The sequence below is a fragment of the Struthio camelus genome, chromosome 9 (genome assembly GCF_040807025.1).
Source record: "Struthio camelus isolate bStrCam1 chromosome 9, bStrCam1.hap1, whole genome shotgun sequence".
NCBI classification, from domain to species: Eukaryota; Metazoa; Chordata; class Aves; order Struthioniformes; family Struthionidae; genus Struthio; species Struthio camelus.
The window spans coordinates 21,706,247-21,729,091 of record NC_090950.1 but is presented as its reverse complement, the minus strand read 5'-3'; the positions used below and the strand labels follow the sequence as shown (position 1 = coordinate 21,729,091).

The following is a 22,845-nucleotide window of genomic DNA, read 5'->3' as shown; positions in this document are numbered from 1 at the left end:
GCCACGGCTTTCAGCACTGGCGGCTGCAGGGCAGGTGGGTTCGGGAGACGGGCAGTGCTGCGATGGGCAGCAATCCTGCCCTGCCCCGTGGGCAAGACGCGGTTGGACTGGGCACGGGTCTGGGGGTACCGTGCTGCTGCTCCCTGCTGATGTAACCAGGGGCCTGGCTGGGTCTACGTGGGGCCTCGCTGGGTCTATGACGGATTGAGGACCAAACCAAAAAGTGACAGCGCAGAAGATGACGAAGGTCCTGTGGGGCCAGTGTTGAGTCTAACCCCCTCTGAACCAGTGCTTGCTGCCATGAGGAGGGGTGTCCCCAGGGGCCCTTTTCTAACACCGCTGCCATGGGTGCGTTCCCCTGGTCACCCTGCCAGCGCTGAGCGTTAACGCCACTGGTCCCGTGCAGAACGCACTCCTCCCACCCCAACCTGACCCATCTCCAAGCCAGCGATCGCCTGCTCTTTGCCAGGTGAACACCACTTTTGAAACAGCGTGGCATCAGTTCAGAGGTGGCATTCGCCGTCTTGTTTCCTGCACCGGCTTAGGATAAGCCATAAGATTGCAGATTGCTGAGCCCATCACTGGCACGTTATTGAACACACACAGTGCCCTGGCTACCAAAACCATCCACGGCTGCAGCAACGGCTGTCCTTTTCCCGTGAGAAACAAGCCCCTCTGCAGCGACACGGAGAGGAACCAGCCCTGGCTCTAGCAGCAGCACTGGAAGAGCAACGCTAAGGATCTTGTTACGCCGTGGCTGCACACGGTAAAGAGCAAGCAATCGGCTCTTGCTTTAGACAGTAAAAATTCCCAAGAGGCCTCTGCCTCCTAGGATGGTACCAAGTCGCCCAGTGTCCCGACGGGCAGCCCTGGGTTTGTGTTAGTGGCTCCTGCAGCACGTGCTGGAGTGAGCCAGAAGCTGCTGTGTTTCACGTGTAGAGCCCAGCTGCCCCTGCGCAAGGGTTTCCCCTGGGCAGGATGCCCAGCTCCCCGTTGGTGTGACCAGGGCTGGGAGGCAGGCAGCGTCCCCCGCTGTCCCAGCACCATCCCAACCTCTCTGAGGGCTGCCTTACTCATGCAGACAGGTCCTGTCACCTCTTTATAAGCTGGTGTCCTCAGCCCTGGCTCTACCCGCCTGGAAAACGCCTCTCTTCATCCAGCAGAGGAGGCAAATACAGTGGCCTCCCTCACAGCACGTCCCTTGTCTGCAAGTGGCACTGAGCACCCCAGGGGTGTCCCCTCAGGGCTGCATCCACCTAGAGAGTCTGGGCACTTTTCCCTGGGGCTCCCCAGGCTCTTTTGTTCCTCACATTAGGGGCTTCTCCCAGGCAGGTGCTGGGAAGGGCGAAAGCGCTGGCAGTCACGGTCAGGCGAGCCCAGGATCTTACCCAGTTTGACAGGGCAGTGGATATGAGGCAGCTGGGAAGCCAGAGCAACAAGAGGCCACTGAGCTACTCGGCTGAGGGAAGGCCGCGTCAGGCAGGGTGCGAAGCAGCACTGCCAGCACACTGGCAAAGAGTAAACAGGGGCGCAGCACGCTACCCTGGGAGCCTTTATACCGTGAACTTTATAACCACCGGGGTAAAATTCCACGCGAAGAGGGCTGATCTGTCTTCTCTCACCATTCATTACGCAACCATAATTCATTTTTTACAGCACGGGGTCCTTCCTCCGCGTAGTGAGCCAGTGGCACTTCTGTCACCAGGAGCGCTGTCAGCCGGCGGGCTTTCTGTAACAGAGGCAGCTGCGGGTCATCTGCTGCGTCAAGTGTAATCCCAGTATGTGCAAACCTCCAAGCTCTTGGGCTTTTTAAACTCAAGAGACTTTCAACTTCTGTAGCAGCTGAAGGTAAGAGTCTGGGTGTGCGCTGAGAACCAAGTAATTGGGGAAGGGACTACAGAAGGGAATGGAGGCGGTGGGGCAGAAGTGGAGAGGAAGGAAAAGGGGGGGGGGGAGGAACCGGAAAACAAATACAACTCCTATCCGTTTGCAAACTTTTACCTTCCAAAGAAAAAGCAAAAACCGTTTTCAGGCTGTTTTACCCCTGCAGCCGATCTTTAGCAGTGCCGGGCTGCCAAGAACAGCAGCAGCTGCCCCGGGACCCCCCTGCCCCGGGACCCCCCCCCCCGGCCGCCCCGGGCCCGGGCGCCCACCCCCGGCGCAGCCCCACCACGTGGCCGTCTGGCCGCCACGTGCTCTCCCCCGGCCCGGCCACGCCCACCCGCCACTAAGCCCCGCCGCCCAATGAGAGCGCAGGCGCCGAGTTGCCGCCCTCTCATTGGTTGCGTCGCTTCCTCGCGGGCGGGCTGAGTGCTCCCCTCGCTCCCCCCTCCCTCTGCACGCACACGCTCTCTTGTCGTCAGCTGTAACGCGCTCTCCCGTTGGCTGATCGAACAGCCCCAGCGATTGGCGGAAGGGCTCGAGGGGAGGAGGCGGGGATTGGTCGGGCGGGCCTAGGCGCGCGGCGATTGGCCGAGGCGGGGGTGGAGGAGGCGGGGCGAGGCGGAGGGCTAGGCAAGGGAACGGAAGGGGCCTGCGCTCGCTCTTTCGTTTCAGTCCCCGGTTCGGTCGCCAGTGTCTTGCGGCCGCTCCCGCCTTCCATCCGGGGCCCTCTTCGCTCCCCCTCCCGCCACCCCCGCCGGACACGGCCCTTTCCCCGGAGGCAGCTCGGTCGCCGCCCTTGCGCCGCCAGGCCCCGCCGCCATCATGGTGAAGATCGCCAAGGTGAGGCCGCCCGGCGGGGCCGCGCTAGGCCGCGCCGCGGGGCGGCAGTAGCGGCGGGCGCGGACGGCGCGGGGAGGGGGAAGAGGCGAGCTAGGCCGTCCTCCCGCCGCCTGCTCCCGCCGTGCGGGCCGCGGCGGTTTCCAGGCCGCCCCTCCTTCCCTGTTAACATGGCGGCGGGAGGAGGGGCGCGTTGGAAAGGAGCGGTTTCAAGCCCCCCCCCCGCCTTCTCCCTCCATGTTGCCGCGCGCGAGGGCCCGGGCGCGCGCCGCCGAGGGGAGGAGGGGGGCTCCGGGGCCCGCGCGCCGCCCGGATCGGGGAGGGGGGGCGGGGAGGGGGGAGAGCGTGGCTTGGCGCGCGCCGCTGCGTATGCGCGCGCAGGGCGAGGCGGGGGGGGGCGGTTTACGCCGCCGCGCGGCCACGTGGTGCGCTGGGGCGAGCGAGCACGTGGGAGCGCGGGGCGCCGGCGTCCGCCGCGCGGCGGGAGCACCCCGGCCCCGCGCGGCGGGGAGCCACGTGGTCGGGAGAGCTGCCCGCCCGTGCGGGCGCCGGCAGGTGGAGGGAATAGCTTGGACGATGCATCTGCTTCTAACCCTCGGCTGAGGGAGGAAGCTCCTCTTAATACCTCCCCCTCTCTTTCAGACTCCCAAGAATCAGATCAAACAGAAAAAAATGGCCCCTCCCCCCAAGAAGGTCGAGGAAAGCGAGGAAGAGGAGTCTTCTGAACTGGAGGAGAGCAGCGGAGAAGAGGTGATGATGAATCTAGAACACAACCGAATGGGTGCATGGGTCCCAAGTGTTGCAAGGTTGGGGGACGTATGAGGAACAGAACCGTTGTTAATCGGTAGTCATATACTACATACATATCTATTGACTGTAGCTGAAGAACGAACAGGATTTTATAAGAGGAAAGCGATAAGGGAAAAATAGTTTAACTGTTCAGTCTATGTCCTTCCAGATTTTGAAAGGAATGTGTGGGTCTTACAGCTGTTTCTAGTACTGATGAGCAAGTGAGTGATAAATAATCAGATCTGGAAGGACCTCAGCAGCTCTACTCCTGTTTCCCCTTTCACGTCACAACTAGCGAAATATGCTCGTTGTTCTAACAAGTCACTTCACCATCCACAAATAACATACAAGAGCGAAAATTTGAAGCTGTAGGGTGCTGCTAGAGAAATCGCAGGTGCTGCCTTAGTAGCAGGGTATTCGAGAGATGCTTGGCTGTTCCAGAAGTTGTCAAACGCACGACAAAGCTGCTTTTGAGCTTTACCAGGCTAATAGTAATTTAACAGCAACTAAATAAGTCTGTTAAAGGGATACTTGCTAGATTGCAGTTGTCGTGCATTTGTAAGGCTGCCATGTTGAAGTAGTAATGTCAAGGTATAGATGCAGAGATGGGCAGGAAAAAGTACAGGAGTCCAGAGAGAGCAGATACTCGATTTATTGGGTGTGCAGAGGTAGCCATTTGTTGGCTGTATCTCCTAAAGTGCCATCTTCCCATGAGTGTGGTTGCATAGTTCATATCAACTGTCAAGGCATAATGTCACTGCAGTGTCATGTTGTCAAGTTTGAAATTCCTTTAAAGGAGCTGCATAAGAGTCCTGCGCTCGCTTCATGTCTCTTTCAGATGGTCCCTCAGAAGAAACAACAGAAAGCAGCAGTTACACCAGCTAAGAAGGCTGCTACCCCTGCTAAGAAGGCTACCCCTGCAAAAAAGGCAGTTATACCAGCCAAGAAGGCTGTGGCTACTCCAGCTAAAAAGGCTGTTGTTCCATCACCTAAAAAGGCTGCTGTCCTAGGCAAAGGAGCGAAAAATGGAAAGAATGCCAAGAAGGAAGAGAGTGAGGAGGAGGAGGAAGATGATGATGAGGAGGAGGAAGATGATGAGGAGGAGGAGGATGAAGATGACTCTGGTAAGCTACTTTTGGAATATGTGTCCATCTTGTAAGCTGACTGAAGTTAGCTCATCCCAGTAAGTGGATTTGAGTACCTTAAAAGCTGACAGTTCAGCATGTTTTGGTACTCAAGAGTGTTTGGTAAGTGAAAGGAAGTAAGCAAGGAAAGATGAAGAGTTGGTGAGGTTTGCAGGAGAATTTCTTGGACTGTGCCTGCCTTGTGCAGGGTGTGAAGCATGTTCTAGTTTTCTGATTGTTCTTCTCTGAAGTTTGCCAAAACGCAGGGAAACAAAGTACTTGACTGAGTTTGAAGGTTGAGTGCTCTAGGTGAATGCTTGCTGTACTTCATTGCAGATGAGGAAGAGGAGGTAGCAGTGCCTGTGAAACCTGCAGCCAAAAAGCCTGCAGCTGTACCAGCCAAAAAACCTGCAGCTGTGCCAGCAAAACAAGAGTCTGAGGAAGAGGAGGATGAAGATGATGATGAGGAGGAGGAGGAGGATGGTATGTGGTCCACAAGGATTGAGAGAAGCTTGCTCTAACTCTTAGAAAATGCATTTTTTAGAAGAGGTGAAAACAGGCTTTCAGGGAGCTCTAGGCCGGTAACTTAATGGGTGGTTAATGGCAGCGATGAGTACGTGTCTGTCCATGTTTACTAGTGCCCGTCAGATATGTTTGAATGGGTATTCCATTTTCCTAAAACTATTTCCTAAAATGTTATTCTTAGTGCAGTAAGACTTGGAGGAGGGGCAGTTTGTTGTAAGCACTATAAAGGTATAAATGCTTTCTTGAGATCGTGTAGATTCAAGCAGACGTTCAGAACTCTCTTACTTCATGTGACGTTTTTGGTTCGATTTACAAAGTGGCTAATCTTGAACCAAGTTTTGTACTGAACTCATTTCAGAGTCTGAAGATGAGGCTATGGACACAACCCCTGTTCAAGTAAAGAAACCTACTCCAGTAAAGGCTACACCAGCTAAAGCTAAGGTAGAGTCTGAAGATGAGGAGGATGAAGATGATGATGAAGAGGAGGAGGATGAAGAGGAGGAGGATGAAGATGAGGATGAGGAGGAAAGTGAGGATGAAAGTGAGTTTAAATGGTTTGGTGAACATAGCCATGCATAATAGCAGGAAGGATCTCAACAAAATTTTTGTCTGGTCATGGTCTTTTGGAGTGGAAAGTAATGAGTAGTTGCGGTGATGGCACAAGAAGGTTTTGTGTATGAGCTGCTTGAAGATACTCATATGCTAATCCAGCATAGCAGAAGCTGTGTTTTGTTTTTTTGGCACTTCTAATTCAGTGTTCTTTTATTTGTTCTCCATCACAGAACCTGTCAAGGAAGCACCTGGAAAGAGGAAGAAAGAAATGGCCAATAAAAGCGCACCAGAAGCCAAGAAAAAGAAGACAGAAGGTACCTTGGTGTGGGGTCATCGAATGATGCTCATGGCATTTGGAAATGTTTAGGAGAGACTTGGGAATCTTCATTTAATATTGGGCTATTGGGTGAGATGAGACACAATAACTGAAAGGATTGCATGTTCAGTGTGTTCTTGCCAGCACAAATGATGATTCTAAGGGACTTAATACTGAAACGTGATGTCATTTTAAGCAGAAACTGATGTGCTAGAACTGTCCAGTCTGTTTCCAGTTCATCTATCTGCCCTAAAGAAAAACTCAATTTTTTTTTTTTTTTGGGAAGGGCCTGCTTCAGCTTTCTCTCTCTTCGTGAGAAATTTGACACCAACCAAGGAGTATGAAGAACTGAGGACTGCTATCAAGGAGTTTTTTGGCAAGAAGAATCTCCAAGTTACAGAAGTTAGAATTGGTTCTTCCAAGTAAGTTCTTCAAAATACTGGGATGCTTGCTTGATGCTATACGGAAGCTGGAAGAAGTGCAGGACATGTACAGTACTGATAGGGTATAATGCTTGCCAGCAGCTGCTTCAGACAGTATATCCCAGAAAAGGAAAGCTGCTACCGAAGTACAGAGCAGTCGTGTGCTGTACTATTGCTTTGGTTTTCTGGGGCAGTTGGCGTTTATTTTATTAACGCTTTAATTTGACCACTCCCTTCTGGTTCTGGGTTTCCTTATATATATAGTTTTCTGATGCTAGAGCAGATCAGGCTAGATAATAAAGTTATTCTTCTTTCAGGCGATTTGGCTATGTAGACTTTTCATCTGCCGAAGATCTGGATAAAGCTCTTCAACTGAACGGAAAGAAGCTGATGGGTTTGGAAATCAAACTGGAAAAAGCAAAGAGCAAGGAAAGCCTGAAAGAAAACAAAAAAGGTACAGCACATTGCTCTGAATACCTGGGGGCATTAAAGAAAGAAGCTGTAATAATCAGTAGGTGATAACACTTAGCTTAGAGTAGGCCCACGATATTACTGATGGCCATGATGTTAACCTTTTAAACCAGAGTCCCACTGGTTTGGGCTCTTACCATAAGCAGTTTCTCAGCAGTTTCTCTGTATTGTAACTTAGAGATAGGCAAGCTCTGACTGCAATGTCTGGCAACGTAATGACATTGTAAGAAATAGGCATACTAGGGGTGCGAGGAAGAAATGTGGCTCTGTCCTTGGCTTTACATTCTGACTTGATGCTCTTGAGAGAGAAGTGTAACGGCAGCTTAATTGCTTGTCATAATTGCCTTGTCTGCGTCTGAAATGCAAACTTATCCTGTGTTTTTTGTACTGGATGAATTCACTCTGGTTTTCTTAGTAAGCTGGCAATACGTGAGAAAGGATTTTTAGCTCAATGGTGACGTGAAAGTAACTGCTTATTTCTCTTTGTAGAGAGAGATGCTAGAACACTTTTTGTGAAGAATCTACCCTACCGTTTAACTGAAGATGAGATGAAAAATGTGTTTGAAAATGCAATAGAAGTCCGACTAGTATTTAGCAAGGAGGGGGCCAGCAAAGGGTATGTAGCTGAGAGGACTGACTGCTTGCCATTTCTCAAACACTTGATGTATTTTGATAAGCTCATGTGTCCTTTAGCTATCTCGGGAAACGTGCTGGATTAGGTGTACTGAAAAAGCCAGTTCAAAGCGCTTTTTCGCATCACCCTGTTCATAACTGTAGTCCTTCCGAAAATGACGTTATTTGCCTATGTTTTTTCCTTGTGCTCTAGGATGGCCTATGTCGAATTTAAAACAGAAGCTGAGGCAGACAAAGCTTTGGAAGAGAAGCAGGGCACAGAGATTGACGGTCGTGCCATGGTCATTGACTACACTGGTGAGAAGAGCCAACAAGAAAGTCAGAAAGGTACTCTTCCATATCCGTGATGTGCGTGCAGGTGACACTTAGGATTTAATTCCACTCAGTTTTAGACGTTTGATAGGGATAGAACAACTGGAAGCGTTGTAGGAAAACTGTAAGGTAGCAGTGAGGCACCTTTTAGCAGATTTGTGCTCTGAATCTCATGCATTTTGTGTCTGTGCTGCATGTGTTTCAATCAGAGGAAGACAACTACTCCAGGTGACTAAATCAGTACTGCGTTTAGTCTCCTATGCCCACAAGGAAGGTGGGGAGGGGCAACAATTATTTTCACCCTAGGGTGGGTCTTCTCTAGCGAGAGAACTGTCCTTTTCCAGACTTGCACTTCTCATGCTGAGTTTTCCTTTGTAGGAGGAGGAGAGAGGGAGGCAAAGACCCTAATTGTAAACAACCTCTCATACTCTGCCTCAGAAGAGACTCTTCAAGAACTGTTCAAAAAAGCTACAGCCATCAGGATGCCACAGAACAACCAGGGCAGGCCTAAAGGGTATGTTCTGCATCTGTACCAATTCTTTCAGATGGCATTGTGCATGACTTCCGGTGACTTCCTGTGCTCGCAGTCTAACTGAAATCTTCTCCAAATAGGTATGCGTTTGTAGAATTTCCCACACCTGAGGATGCCAAAGAGGCTTTGAATTCCTGTAACAATACAGAAATTGAAGGCAGAGCAATCAGACTGGAATTCAGTTCACCAGCCTGGCAGAAAGGGAACATGAATGCAAGAGGAGGTTTTAATCGTAAGTGTGTTTCCCCCATTTGGTCATTTGGTCTCGAGACGGCTGTGACTTGGGCATAATCTATGCAAACTTTAGGTCTACTTAGAAAAGGAGGGGAGAGAGGGCATGCCTCTGAAGTGAAAGTCTTGCTTCATGAACGTTAGTGCTGGATATGATGATTGATTATCTGAAATGCTGATGAAACGATTTACAAAGTCCTCTAGATAGTCAAGTGCTGATCCAGCAGAGCGCTGCTTTTTTTTTGGTCCTCTTAGTATCTGTGTGTGTAAGATGCAAGCGTCTATTTTAAAATTTTTAGACAGTACCAAGTTGGTCTGTGGAGATAACTCTTGGCATACAGTTCTAACTATAGTCCCCCAAAAGTTTGAAGACGACTTTGGATGCTCGGCTGTTCTGGGCTGCCTTTAAAAAACAAAACAAACCCCTTAACAACACTGTGAACTGCTGTAGGAATCAGTTATGCACACTGATGTTGCTAAGTGATCAATAGGTGCTTTGATCAGCCTTGCTGTTCTCTAAATGGATTCTCTTTCCACAGAACAAAGCAAAACATTGTTTGTCAGAGGCCTTTCTGAGGACACAACAGAGGAGACGCTAAGAGAGTCATTTGAAGGCTCTGTAAGTGCTAGAATAGTCACGGATAGAGACACTGGATCCTCCAAAGGGTATGTTATACTTCATTTGGGATTCTTTCAGTTATTTCAGAAAGATAACTCATTTTAGCTCATTGATGCAGTCCAGGGTGTCTCTAATGCTTGTGAGGGTGATTCTTGGAAACCAGTACATGGCATGGAAATAGGGAACGAGCTTAAAGCTTAGATTCTGTTAGTACTAGCTAGTGCATACTCACTTCTCAATGAGCTCCTTCCTGCCGACAAATCCGTGGCAGCCTATGGATTCGCACGAGAAGAATATTAACTGTTCAGTACTGGCAAACTCACAGTGTGGCTCCATCGATTGTGATTAGCCATCGCTGTTCAACAAGTAACATGTTCCTGATCACTGATAAGCGCACAACTGCAGGGGTGTTAACTAAGAGATTACTACCAAGTGCCTGTAGGTGGTGGTACGTGTGGTTTTTGGATCTTGTGGAGGCTGACTCTCTCTCTCTTACCCCACTGCCTAGGTTTGGATTTGTGGACTTCAGTTCTCCAGAAGATGCCAAAGCAGCTAAAGAAGCCATGGAGGATGGAGAGATAGATGGAAACAAGGTGACCCTTGATTTTGCCAAGCCAAAGGGTGAATTTCAACGCGGAGGTGGATTTGGAGGCGGATTTGGTGGCGGATTTGGTGGTCGTGGTGGCAGAGGAGGCAGAGGAGGAAGAGGTGGATTTGGCGGCAGAGGTGGTGGCAGAGGATTTGGAGGTAAGAAAATCAGTCTTCTGCTCCAGTGGAGATTCTCAGGTTTGAGTCGTTCTTGAGACTGTGTTGGTGTGTTGCCAGAGCACTTGACATGACTTCGTTTTTTGTCCTGTGCCAGAGTGGGTTTGGAAGGGCAGGGATGTCTGTTCAGGGATAATATGCAACTCTGCTTCTTGACGTGACTCTCTTCCTAGGTAGAGGAGGTGGCTTCCGAGGAGGCAGAGGAGGAGGTGGAGATCACAAGCCCCAAGGGAAGAAGATAAAGTTTGAATAAACTTTTCTCCCTTTCCTTCCCCTGCTCCTGCTCTCTGAGACTATCTGAAAGGACTCCAGGGGTTTTTATTCTCCTTTTATCTTGGCGGAGCCTTCGGAGGACATTCCAAGATGCGAAGCAGTACTGTGAGCCGCTTGGAAGAAACAATTTTCATTTCAAGGAAGAGAGAGCAAGCCATTTTGACTGCTTGCCTATTCAAACGAACTTTTTAAAAGAAATGAGTGATAGATGTGTGGGAATTTACCCCTTGTCTGTGAGTTGTCTTGAATTTATAATGTTTTACCCATGTACAAAAATATTTTTTTTTCCTATAAACTTCTGTAGCATTTTTGCTGTAAAAATGCAGAATGTTTTATCATTTGTGCTTCAGCACCCTGTCTTGGACAGATTAAAGGACCTAAACTGGTTTGTGTTACTTCTGCGACGCTAAACAAAGTAGGGCTGTGACAGTTGGTCTGTCTTAAGTCTGTCTTCTCTCTCCAAGGTCGTTAATTTCACAGGCACTACCCCGTGTCCTCCTTAGCCGGAGCCTGCTCAGGAGAGCCTGCCTGCGCTGGGCTTAGCGTGCTTGCATTTGGGCTTGGTGTGAACAGGAAAAGTAGGAAGAGGTTTCAGGAGCACGGTTCGAGGAGGCCGGCCTAGAAATGCTGGGGAAGAGGGTAAGCCTCCTGGCCGCAGCCTGAGCACTGACCATCTCTTGGAGGTGGGAGAGTAGAAAGTGGAGCTCTCCTGTTGCCACTAAAGACATATGTAACTTTGTAACTTTTTTTTCTTAAAACAAAAGCACAAATTCTAGCCTAGAACCAAACATATGAACATCCTGCACACCTTCTCTTAGGGCTTTAGCTTTTTTCATTCATCTCAAAGTTTGCGCTAGTCTTATCTTCTGTTGAGTACTTAATAAACACACGTTTGTCCTTAAAACACACATTGAGTAAGCTGAAACATGGCAATAGGGCAACTGTTGTCTGACCTTCCTTTCTCAGGCTTGGTAAATGTAATTGCTTGTATTAGTGTATTGACGTTAAGGCCTCGAAAGGCCTCTCAGGGGCATTTACTGGCCTGTTCCTCTGGTCTGGGCTGGTGTCCTGCTGCGGCAGCTGTTCAAGGCAATGCTGTTCCCCTTGAGTCCCCCTGCAGCACCTGGGTGCAGAAAAACGTGCAGGGCAACGGCTGTTTTGGTTAAATGCAGGCAATGCTGACAGCTATGTCGTACGGTTTCCCTTTGCACAGGTACCTGCAAGCTGATACCTTGGCTGAATTTCTGTGCTATTGAAAGCCCCTTTCTGACAACCTGTGCTGCTGCCTGAGAGTTGCAGGCTCTTGCCACACCAAGCCGAGTGCCAGGCAGCAGATGATGACCCTCAGCCCTGATTTTGTGGTTGCAGTGCTACTGCTCCAACCTGGCTGCCTGTTGGAGCAACGCTGGCAGTGTGCAATGCCTCTTGCTAGTAGACACTGCTAAATACTGGGCTGGCTGGGCAGGGCTATGCAGGGCTCCTGTTGCAGTCTGTGACGTGCTCGTGTAGCCAGGTTCTCCTCTCCTTCCCAAATCACAAAATGGAGCCTCTAAGGGGGAAAGAAGGGTTCCTTGCAGTGTTGGTGCTGCAAGACCGGCTATTCCGGTTTCCTCCTCCTCTGCTTAAAACTGCACCTTCCTGTCCTTGTTACGAAGACCGAGTGTGCTACATGCTCTCGCTCCCAGTGAGTAGTGGTAGGTGTGAAAAGAAAGGGCAGTTGGCCCTGAAGCTGTCCTGCACGGAGCAGCGGGGAGCAAAACGCTTGCTCTTGGCTCGGCTGCGCTGCTACTACTTGAGAGCCGAGGAGGGGGCTGCAGGCTGGAAACCTCTTTTCTTCTAGCCGTTGCTCGAATTAAAAGCCTTCCTTCGCGCAAGCCATTTGGGCACCAGCCATTTTAGAGCCTGCGCCGCGGCCCCGGGCGGCAAATGGTCGGAGCGGCGCGGCGCGGCGCGGCTCGGCGCGGCGCTAGGTGGCAGCAGCGGCCCGGGATCGAGCCCGGATCCCCGGCGCGGAGACCGCGCCGGATGGGGCAGGTTTGGCCCCGCCGGCCCTTCCCAGGGGTCGCTCCCCGCCCGCAAGGCTGCGCCAAGGCCCCTTAGGTGCTTCAAACCCCCGAGCAGGGGAGGGCGAACGTGTTCGCCCCCAGATTTTGGGGTGCGTGTCCGGGCAGGGAGCCCAGGTGCTCCCGAAGGTCCCGGGCTCCCGGGAAGGGTGACTTTGGGGCACGGCAGCGGGAGACGGAGAGAAAAGGGTCTCTGTCTTGGTGCCTGGTGGATCTCGTGCAGGGTCGCACCCCTGTGCCGTCCCTGCCCCGTGGCTAATGCCTGCTACCTCCCTGAGCCCACGCGTGGCTTCAGACGCCCCCCCCCCCCCCCGCCCCCGGCTGGCACTGCTGGCCTGCTCTGCCTGCCACTGCCGTGGTGAGTTTGGGAGTGCTCAGACAAGCTGGTTGAGGGCTGTGGTGTGACCCTGGCACCAGCTGCTGGAGCCCCTGGGCAGGTGTCTCTGACAGGGCTGGCCACGGCGGGAGCTGCTGGCTCAGCTGTGCCACCTGGCCCGGTGCCAAAACCAGACAAGGCGGCTCTTTACCTGGAGGTCAAAGCAGGGGGCTCCTCTGCAGGGCGCTGGGGGGGCCAGAACGGAGCTGGCACAGCACGTGGAAGACAAAACAAATATCCATGGGCGGTTAAATACCAAGCCAGCATCTGAGGCTGTGGGATCCTGGCGATGGTCATCACCCAAGGCTCAGCGTGATGAGCCCACCAGCCGGGAGCCTGCACGGTACCACCAGACCTGTCAAAGCTACGAGGAACATCCCATGATCTGTTAGAAAGCTGGGCCGACCACCCTTCACCCATCAGGGATCGGGGAGGAAAATCCAAAAGCAAAAGGCCAGACCTGTTCCCCCTCAGGCATCCCCCTCCGCCTCAGTTTCCCTTTCTGCCTGGACACATGCCGTTTACAAGCACCCTCTTTCCTGTTCCCAGCACCGCGGCCCAGACCGCTGTGCGAGCTGGGGCAGCTGCGCGCGGGAGCTCGCTGCACCCCCCGGCCTGGAGCTGCCGGCTTTCCCCGCCGCGGGCGACGACGGCAGGAGGCTCTCCGGGCCCCTGCAGCCGCGCGGAGCCCCTTGCCAGCTTTCGTCGCTAGCCAGCCCGGCTGCTTGGCCAGCAGAAACCCGTCAGCAACCACATGAGGTGACGGCTTGCATTTTCTTCTTTTTTTTTTTTTTTCCTCCCTTTTTTTTTTTTTAAACCTTTATTTAGAAACTAGGATATTCACCAACTCTACAAGGTGTCTCTGTACAGGTCCCGCCAGGCGAAGAGCAACACCGAAGGGCTTGCGCCCGCCGCCCTGAGGCGCCCTGTGCCTGGCGTAGAGGAGCGCTCACGGCGCCCTACCGGACGCTAGTTACGGCGGCGGCGCGGCGGACGCGGTTTCTGAGCTCTCTCCCCCCTTGGAGCGACAGGGCGAGAGGCTGGGAACGGGAGGGTGCGCGGCCCGTCACGCGCCAACGCCAGGCCCCGACCGTGCCCGCTGGGCTCTGCCCTCCGCTGCCCTTTGCCCCAGGTGCAGCCGAAATAAAAGTTCACAGTGATGGCGCCGCCTGCCCGGGGTACCAGCGGCGCCCGGCCGAGCCGAGAGCAGCAGCGACGGGCTCTTTCTCGCCTTCCTCTTCAGATTTGCGGCTCGTCTGAGCAGACGAGGGGCACTCGCCGAGGAGAAGTGGTGTGGCCTGGCGTGAGGTTGGCTTTTTTGGCTGGTTTATGCCCTTTCTTGTTTGTTTTCTAACCTAGGGAACATGCAGACTCGGAGGAGCTGAAACAGGCACGTTTCCAAAATACATCAAGAAAAGCAAGAAAGAAAAAAAAAAAAGAAAGAAAGAAAGAAAGAAAGAAAAAGGCACTGCACAGGGGGACCTTTGAGGTAGTAGAAATTTTTTCCTTCAATCTCTGGCACCAGAGCGGGAGAGCGAGCGAGAGCGAGGGAGCGGACGCCTGCGCCTGTGCGTCTCGGCGTGTTCAGGGCCGGGTACGTGGCCGGGCACGTTCCCGGCGCGTGGCGCTGACTCGAGGTGCAAGCCCGGCGCCCGGGAGCTGAAGCACCGGTGCCGGGGCCCGGGTGGGGCTTTGGGCCCCCCGGCAACCCAGGGGCTGCCGCCGAGCGCCGGGGCCCCCCGCGTGCGGGTGCTACCACGGTCCTGCCGGGGCCGGGGCCGGGGCCGGGGGTTTTCCAGCGGTGGCAGCTGCCCAGGGGCTCACCGGGACAGCTCGCGTGGGGCATTTGGGGGGGGGGGAGGAAGAGGGGCAGCATCTCCCAGTGCCCTTCCCTGGCTTGGTCCTTGGCCACATCCTGAAGAAATAAACATTGCAACAACCCGGAAAGGAACAACAGATGGGGTGCGAAATACCAGCTCCCCGTCTCCCTGGACTCTGCTCCCAACGCCGGAGAGGCACCAAGGCTCCCGGGGCCGGCCGGGCTGGGCAGAGCCTGCGGCTGCCCGCGTGTCTCTGCTTGCTGCTTCGGCCACGGGCCAGGCCAGCCCGTCTCGTCCCTTCCCCTTCCCTGCGAGGAAAGGAACAAATCCCTGAGGAATTTCGGCCGGGTGCATTCCTCCGCGTGCCAGCTCCCGCACGGCTGGACGCCACCGTCCTGTGGGGACCTGAACCGTCTGGCTGGGAACGGGGAGCCCTAAGGGGAGCTCGAGGCTGGGGAGGTGCAGCCGTGGAGAGAGCCCCTTTCCCCCACCGGCGCTGCCGTCGAGGGGCAAAGCTGATGCCGTATCACTAAAACCTTGTGTGGAGGAGAAATTGGGGGCAACAGAAAAAAAAAAAAAATCCTGTGACTTTTGAGTGGTAGGCGCTCACACACTCGTAAACCACTCAGCCCTTTGAGCAGCGGCTTCCCCAGGCAGCCAGACCCTGAGCATCTCTGAAAAATACCTGTGCCCCTTCCCTCTCGCCTTCCCCCATGTCGTTCTCCACGCTGCGGTGGAGGTGGTACCCGAGGCAGAGAGCAAACCTCCTCCCGCTCGCTCGCTCGCCCGCTCTCTCTCTCTCTTTCTCGCTCTCTCTCTCTCTCTCTTCATTTTGTGCTAGTTTTTTTTTTTTCCTTCTTTTTCAGCAACCCCCAACCCAGCTGGAGATGAGCAAACCACATTACAGTACAGGAACAAAGACTATCACAACCCCTGCCCACGAACGCAGTCTCTCTGCCCTCCTCGCCCCGGCGGGGGCTGCCCCCGAAGAGCTTGTGCTGCGAGTCGAGGCTCACCCCTTCCCGGAGCAGGGCTCAGCCATCCCAGCCCCTCCAGTCCCAGCTCTCCAGAGAGGCTGAGCTAAAGGATGTTGAGTTTTCTCGAGCATGTCAAGTTACTATGGACCAAGTCCCACATTTGGAGCAACTCTGGAGGCAGCAGTTTATGAACCACCAGCATACTCCGGAAAAAACATGGCTCCTTGTTCATCTTGCTGTTTTTGTTCTTCACGATGCCAAAAGTTTTGAAGCCCTCGTGCCCAATGGGCGAAACCTTGAGGACCTCCAAGCACATCCCTAAGAAGACATCGTCGATGGGGTACAGCTCCAGCGTCTCCGAGGTCTTGTGCAGCCTCTTGGCTAGGGGCCCATCCATGATGAAGCCCCCACCCCCTGCATAGGGTGGGTAGTTGCTTTTGTTGTAAAGGGCGCTGGGGATGTAGTACTTGTTGTCCTTCTTCCGGATCGGCTTGGCCTTGTAGAGGACATCCCCCACAAAGAGGTCCTCTCCCTCTTTCTTGTCCTCCAGGAACTCCAGGATGTTGCTGGGACTCACAAACACATCATCGTCGCCTTTGAAGATGTAGCGGACGTTGTCGCAGTAGATGCTCAGCCACTTGAGGAAATGGACCTCTTTGAGGGTGAGGTTGAAGAAGCTGTCCAGGAAATCCCACTGCAAGATGTCCCCGTAGATGTGGTTCTCATAATCCAGCAGTTTCTGGTAGTTGGCTCTCTCCTCCTCCTTGGAGGCTATGCCCAGCAAGAACAGCGTCCTGATCCTCTTCCCCTCCACCTCCTTCTCTTGGCCCCAGGTCCTCCGGATGGCCTCGCGGCGGTCGTGCTGCGTGATGATGGACTTGACCACGATCAGCAGGTAGATGTCCTCGTTGCATTTCTCAGGGTGGTTGATCAGCATGGGGAAGTAGCGGCAGTGCCGATAGAGCAGGAACTGCTGGAAGTTCGGCTCCAGCCCTTTGAACCAGTCCACCTTGCTGAAGTTCTGGTTGGCTGAGCAGTTGGTAGTGGTGACGTCCCAGGATTTTGCGTGTTTCTCTGTCACACTCTCCTCCTCCACAGGAGTTTTCTCTTTCTTGCTCTTCCAGAAAGTGTTAGTGATGGGGAAGGCTTTGTCTCTCTTCTGAGCTTTTGGAGGCTCTGAGGGGGGCTGGTCTTTCTGCTGCTGGCCCTGCATGAACTGGCTGGGGGCCATTCCCCTTTGCAGCACCGTCACCGTGATCACCAGTAAGAAGGACAGGCAAACTGTTTTGTAGATAGTCTTCTTCCTAAAGAGACAAGACAGGTGAGTTAAGGAGAAGAAACTGCGGGCTGCGAAAGCCTTGTCTGCAAAAGCACCTTCTGGAGAGATCATGGGACACTCCTAATCTGTGTCCCATCGCCTTTTGTTCCCGTCGCAGCCTTGTGGGAAGTGCTGTGGGACACATCCACATGCTTTTCCCAGCAGCACCCTTCTTGGGGCGGCTCTGAGGCCACACTTAACCGCGGGGACAGGCACAGGGCACGCAGCAGGCGGCCGAGGTGTCATCTGAAAGAGCCTGGCTCAGCGCAAAGATCAGGAAAGGGATCCCACGAAAGGAGAAAATGGAGCAAGAGAGCACGCAATGAAGTCAGGGAAAGGCAGAAGAAATGACAGTGACGCTGGGTACAGGTAGGGTCCTCTGACATTGTTGGTACGGAAAACTTTCTGCTGAAAAGAAGAGCTTAATTGAAACAGCTGTTTCGAAGGAAAATCCCAAGGGAAACCCATTTCATCTGTCTGAAAATTTCAGTTTAGGACAGAAGCAAAAAGGAATTATCTTCTGCGCTGAAACATTAGCTCCAAGAGACGGAAAGGCTTCCCGTGGCCGCAAGCTGGCCTCGCAGGTTATACAACGCCAAGAAAGGACCACGGGAGCCACGCAAAACGGGCACGGTCAGTTCATTTCAAAATGACAGTTCAGGATAAAAAATCTGCTGTTCGAGATGAACGTAAGGGTTCAGCGGGGAAAAGACGTTGAGAGCTCTGTGCCCCCCGCACGCGAACCAGCTGGGGGATTTGGCCGGCTCTGGGGGACCCATCGTTTCTCTTTACAGCGATACGGAGGGGCGGACGGAGCCGCTCTCGGGACTGTCTTGGATTTGCTCCAAATGAGACCTCCCCTCACCCAAACCTCCTGTCTCACACAGCATTCAAAGCAAGGTGCGTTTTTTGCCTTGCTGATGCCTCCAGAGAGGAGAGGAGCTGCCTGCTTGGCCCGTCGTCGTCCCGTATGGCCTCCAAGCGCTGGCTCCCCTCCCCAGCTCCTGCATCCGCACTAATTTCCTCCCGCCGGCCGCCTCGGGCCATCTCCCCATGCAAATCCGACGCTGGGCAAAGCAGCAGCAGCTGGGCTCCTGCGTGCCGAACGCAGCTCTGGCACGGCCCCGGGGACGCCCCGTCTCCCCCCCCCCGCTTCGCCCGAGCAGAGGGACACACGAGGAGCTCGGCAGAGCCGCTGCCTTTGGCCTCGGGAGCCCGTGTCCTGGCTGGTGCGGAGGAGGCACGCGGCGCCCGCGGGCTTTGCTCCTGACTGCCCTTTGCGGGCTCGCACTTTGGTTTCCCCAAAAGAGAGAAAATGCAATTTTTTTTTTCTCCAGCCTGGCCCCCGAGCCAGTCGCCCCCTTCGCAGCCAGAGGGGTCGAGTTCCCAATTTCCTAGACTGGGTGATTTTTCCCGAGTTACATGTTCAGGGACAAAAAAGAAGAGTTGCAAGGGCAGAGGCTGGTTAACTCCCTGCTCTGCGCTGGAAGGCACACGGGGCAGGACAAATAGGCGATGTCTCTAGGGATCCCAAAGGTAAATTCAAGCCTCTCGCCGCTCGCAGCAGGTCCCAGCCCTTTGGGCTGAAGCAGACAGATGTGACACCACTCTCACCAGCCCCTGTACCCATCCTCTTGGTGACGGATGGCAGGTCCCCGTCCTGCATGCCACCTGCCCCAGGACAGCCCCACAATCTCCCATGTCCTGTTAGTACTGGAAAATATATTGAATCAACATCCTGGTAGTATGAACCCACAGGGCAAAGTCCAAGCGCCTGATGGCTTGTTTTTCTTGGCATTTTTTTTCTTTCATTTTTTTTCTTTCTTGGCATTTTTTTTCTTTTCTTGGCATTTTTTTTCTTTCAAAGGAAGAATCTTGCCCTAGAGATGCTGCGTGTCTCTTGCAGGTTGTGGCTCGCTCTTGGGCTGGAGGGGCCCCTGCGCTTGCACATCTCCGGCCTCCTCAGGCAGGAAACAGAGGTCCTCTATGAACGCCCGGTATACTTTGGTTTTCCTCCGCCAGCCCAGGTATACCAGGGAAGGAGAGGCACAGCCTGCTATTTCTGTGCCCACCGGCAGCCCCGGAGATGGCACCCAGGAAAAGGTTTTTGTGCAGCGGCTCCAAGATCGTCTCTACAGGCAGACTGCAGCCTCACTGGGCTGCTCCAGAGAGGGAGCTGGGGGCTGAAAGCTGATCACCCAAGTAATTTTCCAAATAGCCAAAAAAAAAAAAAAAAAAAATCACATCACCTTCAAACTCACATGGCCCCAGGGTTTGGATGGCAAATAAGCACCTCTATGAAGCTGCTGTGGATTTGGGGAGCCGGCTGCACCACGGCACCTGCTTGCAGCCTCGGGAAAATTTGCCTGGAGGTGGGTCTTCTCCTTTGGGTCAAGCTGCGGAGCCCCGAGGGTCAAGAGAGAAAAGCCGCCGGCGGCACCCAGCGAGAGCCAGTCACGTACACAAGTTTCTGGGCAGGAAGGGTTTTTTTTCCCCACTGTTTTCCTCTCTCCCAAAGCTCTCTGAGAAATGCGAGCTGATTATAACCGATGGCTCCTGAAACCTTCCCACTATCTCTGCCGTTTCCTCTGCTAGGGGAGAGGCAGCGCCTGCAGCGACTTCATGCCGCTTAATTAAAAAAAAAAGAGCTGCAACGATGAAAACAGCCGTGCAAAACCTCACTCGGTTGGTGGGAGCTGTGCAAACCTGCTGCGGAAAAGGACGCTCCAGAGCCGTTCCCGAGGGCAGGGGACGGGGACGGGGATGGCCCGAAAAGGAGGAACCAGGAGCTTTCAGGTGCTCCAGTCTCTGGCTTTGCCCTCAAGCACAAAGACCTTTTCAGCCCAAAATTTACATGGGGAAACTGCGCTTGCTACCAAGGAATGTGGGCGCTAGCGTGGAAATAAGCAATTACAGGCGAGTGGATGGATATTGCCCGTCAGGTTTTATATGTGGCCACTCATCTGAGACTGATGAGGGAGCAGTCCTGATCGGAGCTCACCCTTCCCTTTAACCCCCTCGGGTGCCGCGCGGCTGCAGCCGGTCCACATGCAGCCGCCACGTTAATCCCAGCAGCACCGAGCGCTGCTTAAAACCTGCTCACCAGCACCCAGCGCCACGGCAGAAATAACCCAGGCGGCCCCTGTCTAACCGGGAGGGGAGGAGAGTGCGTGTCCCATCGCACCAGTCCCCTCCTGACAGCCCACCCTCGCTCCTGTCCCTCGCTCCCGTCCCCTCCCTGTGCTGCCCATCACCCCGAGCACGCACGTGATAAAACAACCCAGCGCGTCACCTTAAAAACTGATGGAGCTCAGGCCGGCGCTACCTGGCACGGGCGGCTGCCGCCCTTGGCAGGCCCTGCCTGGCCGCACACACGAGCCGCGCGGAGCCGCTCGCCCGGCGGGGAGCTCGGCTCCCCGGTCCCCCCGGGGGCCAGGGCCGGTCGCTGCCGTCTCAGCCCAGGCAGAAGACGCTGCCCGGGGAGCTCAGGGCCCGGGGACTCTCCGGGTTTTCATTAAGAGGTGGATGAAGCACAGGGGTTTGGATAGCCTGGACTTGTCTGGGTGTATTGGAGAGGTGCCAGACAACATCGTGTAAACTTATTCCTCTTTCTGTCAGCCGACACTGGTTCCCTGCTCGCAGCAGTGCAATTGACAAAAATCTATCAGGGACTTTTCGGATAGGCCTGGGCCTGACCCACTGGTGCAAAACCGCGGGGAGACGTGACCGGGTTCCCACGCCGGGCAGCTGAGCGGCGCAACAGCCACGTGCCCGGCCCCGGTCCCTGCCGGCACGGAGGCGCTGGCGGCGCGGTCTTGCCGGCGGGATGGCCCCGGGCTGCGCCCCGCTGCCGCGGCTCGGCTCGGCGGGCGATCGCCCACTGCGCCCCGTGGGCCTGCCTTGGGAGCAGCGTCCTGCCGCGGGGGTCCTGGCGCGCCGGCGGCGGAGGGCCAGAGCCGGCGGCCGGACGGGCAGCCAGCCCACCCGTCCTGCAGCCCCGGCACGGACGTGAACCGCGTCTTCTCTTCTCCGCTCCGCCGGGGACGGGGCGACCCGGAGCCACGACCGTGGGCAGTTCCCAGCTCATGACATGGATTTTATGAGGACAAAAGGCAATAATAATAACGGGTCGCTTTTCTGATCTCATCTTTCTGTTCTGCAGGCTCCTCGGTGAGCCCAGGGGCTGGGAATTACCCTGACGGGAAGGAAAGAGATGCTGCCCTCTGGGGACCCCAAGAACCAGGCTTTTGTAGGAGGAATAAAAACGAGGCAGAGGAGGAAAAAACAGCCCTGTCGGTTTGTTCTGGCTGCCATCGGACAGTAACGACCCTGCTGAGCCCAGCGCCCTGCTCCGGCGCGCAGCCCCGTGCTCGGGCCCAGCAGCGTCCCTGCGCAGGACCCCCACCAGGACCCCAGCCAGGGTCCCGCCAGTGCCAGCGCTTGGAAACCGTCCGAACCTACTCCAGCCTCCTCCCCTTCCCTTTTCTCCACCAGAAAAAGCTCAAAAGCCTCCCTGTGAGACGGGCCGGTTAAATATACCCCCCCCCCCCGCCCAGCAAATTAGAGGCAGGCAGCTTCCCTTTCAGGTGGTGATGCTGCGGGGCAGGGGCGGCCCCGGAGGGCAGCCACACACCGGCTTCTGGCGTGCATGAAAACCCCTTTGACTGGCCGGGACTCTCTTATTTATTTGGCTTTTTCTAGCCCCTCAATTAGAGCCCGTCAGTAAGCCGGCGGAGGCAGCGCGAGCATAGAGCCCGCTGTGTTGGCCGTGCCAAGGGCCGCGGCGGGGGCGCGCGGAGGAGGAAGCGCTGGCGGGGGCGCGCGCGGCCCCGGCAGCCGCCGCCGCCCCCCCCCCCCCCGGCCCCGGCTCCTGAAAAACCCCAGGTTTGAATAAAGGGGGCTGGGAAAGAGGGGGGGAAGCTCAGACGCTTCTCCCCCGTTTCTCCCGCGGGCGCCTGCCCCCAGCCCGGCGCTGCTGTGGGACGGTGCCGCTCCGGCTCCCCCGCGCGAGCCCCGCTCTCCCGCCCCCTCCAAATAAGCCACCAGTTTGGCAAAGAAGGGTTGGGACAGGCGTCCGGAGCTACAAGGCGGAGGGAGGGCGGCGGGACCGACCTGCGGCCCCCTGCCCCGGTCCCCCCTTGCCGGCGCCCGCGGTGCCGGCGGCAACGCTAACGTGCGCCGAAAGGAGATGCGAGCTGAGCGGGGAGCAGGCGCAGCCCCCTCGCAGAGGGGCAGAGCCGGCAGGGACCCTTCCCCGGGGCTGGGGGTGACGGAGGAGGGACCCCCCTCCCCCGGCTCGGGGGGCTCTGCAAGCTCTGCTCTGGCTCGGGGAGGCGGGAAGGCAGCATCGCTCCTGGGCCGGGACGGACGGACGGACGGACGGACGGGGGCCACGGAGCCGTCCGTCCTCGCCCCTGCCCCGTGCGCAACGGCCCCGCCAAAGCTCCGCGCTCCCCAGGCGGCGGCCCGGGCTCCGCGGCCGCCGGGAAGGCAGCGCTGGGCAGGGGCCTCGCCGTGCCCCGGGCCAGGAGCGGGGCTGGGCAGGGAAGGGCGAGAAGCTCTCCCCGACGGGGGTCCGGGAGGGCAGGGGAGAGTGGGACAGCCAGCCTCGCCTAAAACCCTTGGCAAGGCACGGTGCTGGGGCGGGAGAGCCGCGGGGCTCCGGCTTTGCCCCCTTTCCCGGCCGGGCCGACACTCACCACTGGAACATGCTGGGAGCGGGGACGGGGCGGCCGCGCTCCTCCGCTTGCCGGGGCGTGCGGCGCCGCTGGATGGTCCTGCCTGCAAGCAGTGCACTTCACTCTGCCCTCTTCCTTTTCCTCTTCCTTTTTTTTTTTTCTCTCTCCTTTTTTTTTTTTCCCTTTTCCCTCCCTCCTCTCTCTCTCTCCGAGGTGGAGTCAAGCGGGATGGCAGAGCAGGTAGTTTAACTCTTCCCCTTCCCCTCCACCCCCTGCTCCCAGCCTCGCCAGTGGGTTGAAGGGTCCCCTAGTGCTGGCAGGGAAAGGG

General features: G+C 55.5%; 2 protein-coding genes and 3 non-coding genes across 6 annotated transcripts; 4 read left to right on the top strand and 1 right to left on the bottom strand.

Moving 5' to 3' along the window:
- The first annotated feature begins 1,712 nt into the window (after window positions 1-1,712).
- NCL (nucleolin) lies at window positions 1,713-10,671 on the top strand. 2 transcript variants are annotated; one of them, XM_068954659.1, is made up of 16 exons: window positions 1,713-1,848; window positions 2,557-2,724; window positions 3,364-3,471; window positions 4,349-4,634; window positions 4,971-5,117; window positions 5,518-5,700; window positions 5,942-6,025; window positions 6,314-6,449; window positions 6,767-6,903; window positions 7,410-7,536; window positions 7,747-7,880; window positions 8,244-8,379; window positions 8,478-8,629; window positions 9,168-9,294; window positions 9,756-9,994; window positions 10,186-10,671. In XM_068954659.1, exons 2-16 carry the CDS (start codon window positions 2,707-2,709, stop codon window positions 10,263-10,265), a joined length of 2,094 nt encoding a protein of 697 aa, XP_068810760.1. In that variant the 5' UTR covers window positions 1,713-1,848; window positions 2,557-2,706; the 3' UTR covers window positions 10,266-10,671. The 2 variants fall into 2 exon arrangements, with proteins under 2 accessions (XP_068810760.1, XP_068810759.1); XM_068954658.1 differs by lacking the exon at window positions 1,713-1,848 and having other exon boundaries at window positions 2,440-2,724.
- Window positions 6,170-6,238, top strand: LOC138068324 (small nucleolar RNA SNORD82). Its single transcript, XR_011143055.1, has one exon. It is a non-coding gene; the product is annotated as a small nucleolar RNA SNORD82 (small nucleolar RNA).
- Window positions 8,776-8,852, top strand: LOC138068325 (small nucleolar RNA SNORD20). Its single transcript, XR_011143056.1, has one exon. It is a non-coding gene; the product is annotated as a small nucleolar RNA SNORD20 (small nucleolar RNA).
- Window positions 9,477-9,615, top strand: LOC138068322 (small nucleolar RNA SNORA75). The gene has a single exon (XR_011143053.1). It is a non-coding gene; the product is annotated as a small nucleolar RNA SNORA75 (small nucleolar RNA).
- Window positions 10,672-13,538: 2,867 nt separating the features above from the next.
- B3GNT7 (UDP-GlcNAc:betaGal beta-1,3-N-acetylglucosaminyltransferase 7) lies at window positions 13,539-22,682 on the bottom strand. Its single transcript, XM_009682165.2, has 2 exons — window positions 22,539-22,682; window positions 13,539-16,825 (listed from the first exon to the last, which is right to left on the bottom strand). The coding sequence occupies exons 1-2, from the start codon at window positions 22,547-22,549 to the stop codon at window positions 15,625-15,627; spliced, it is 1,212 nt and encodes a 403-aa protein (XP_009680460.1). The 5' UTR covers window positions 22,550-22,682; the 3' UTR covers window positions 13,539-15,624.
- Window positions 22,683-22,845: the final 163 nt, after the last annotated feature.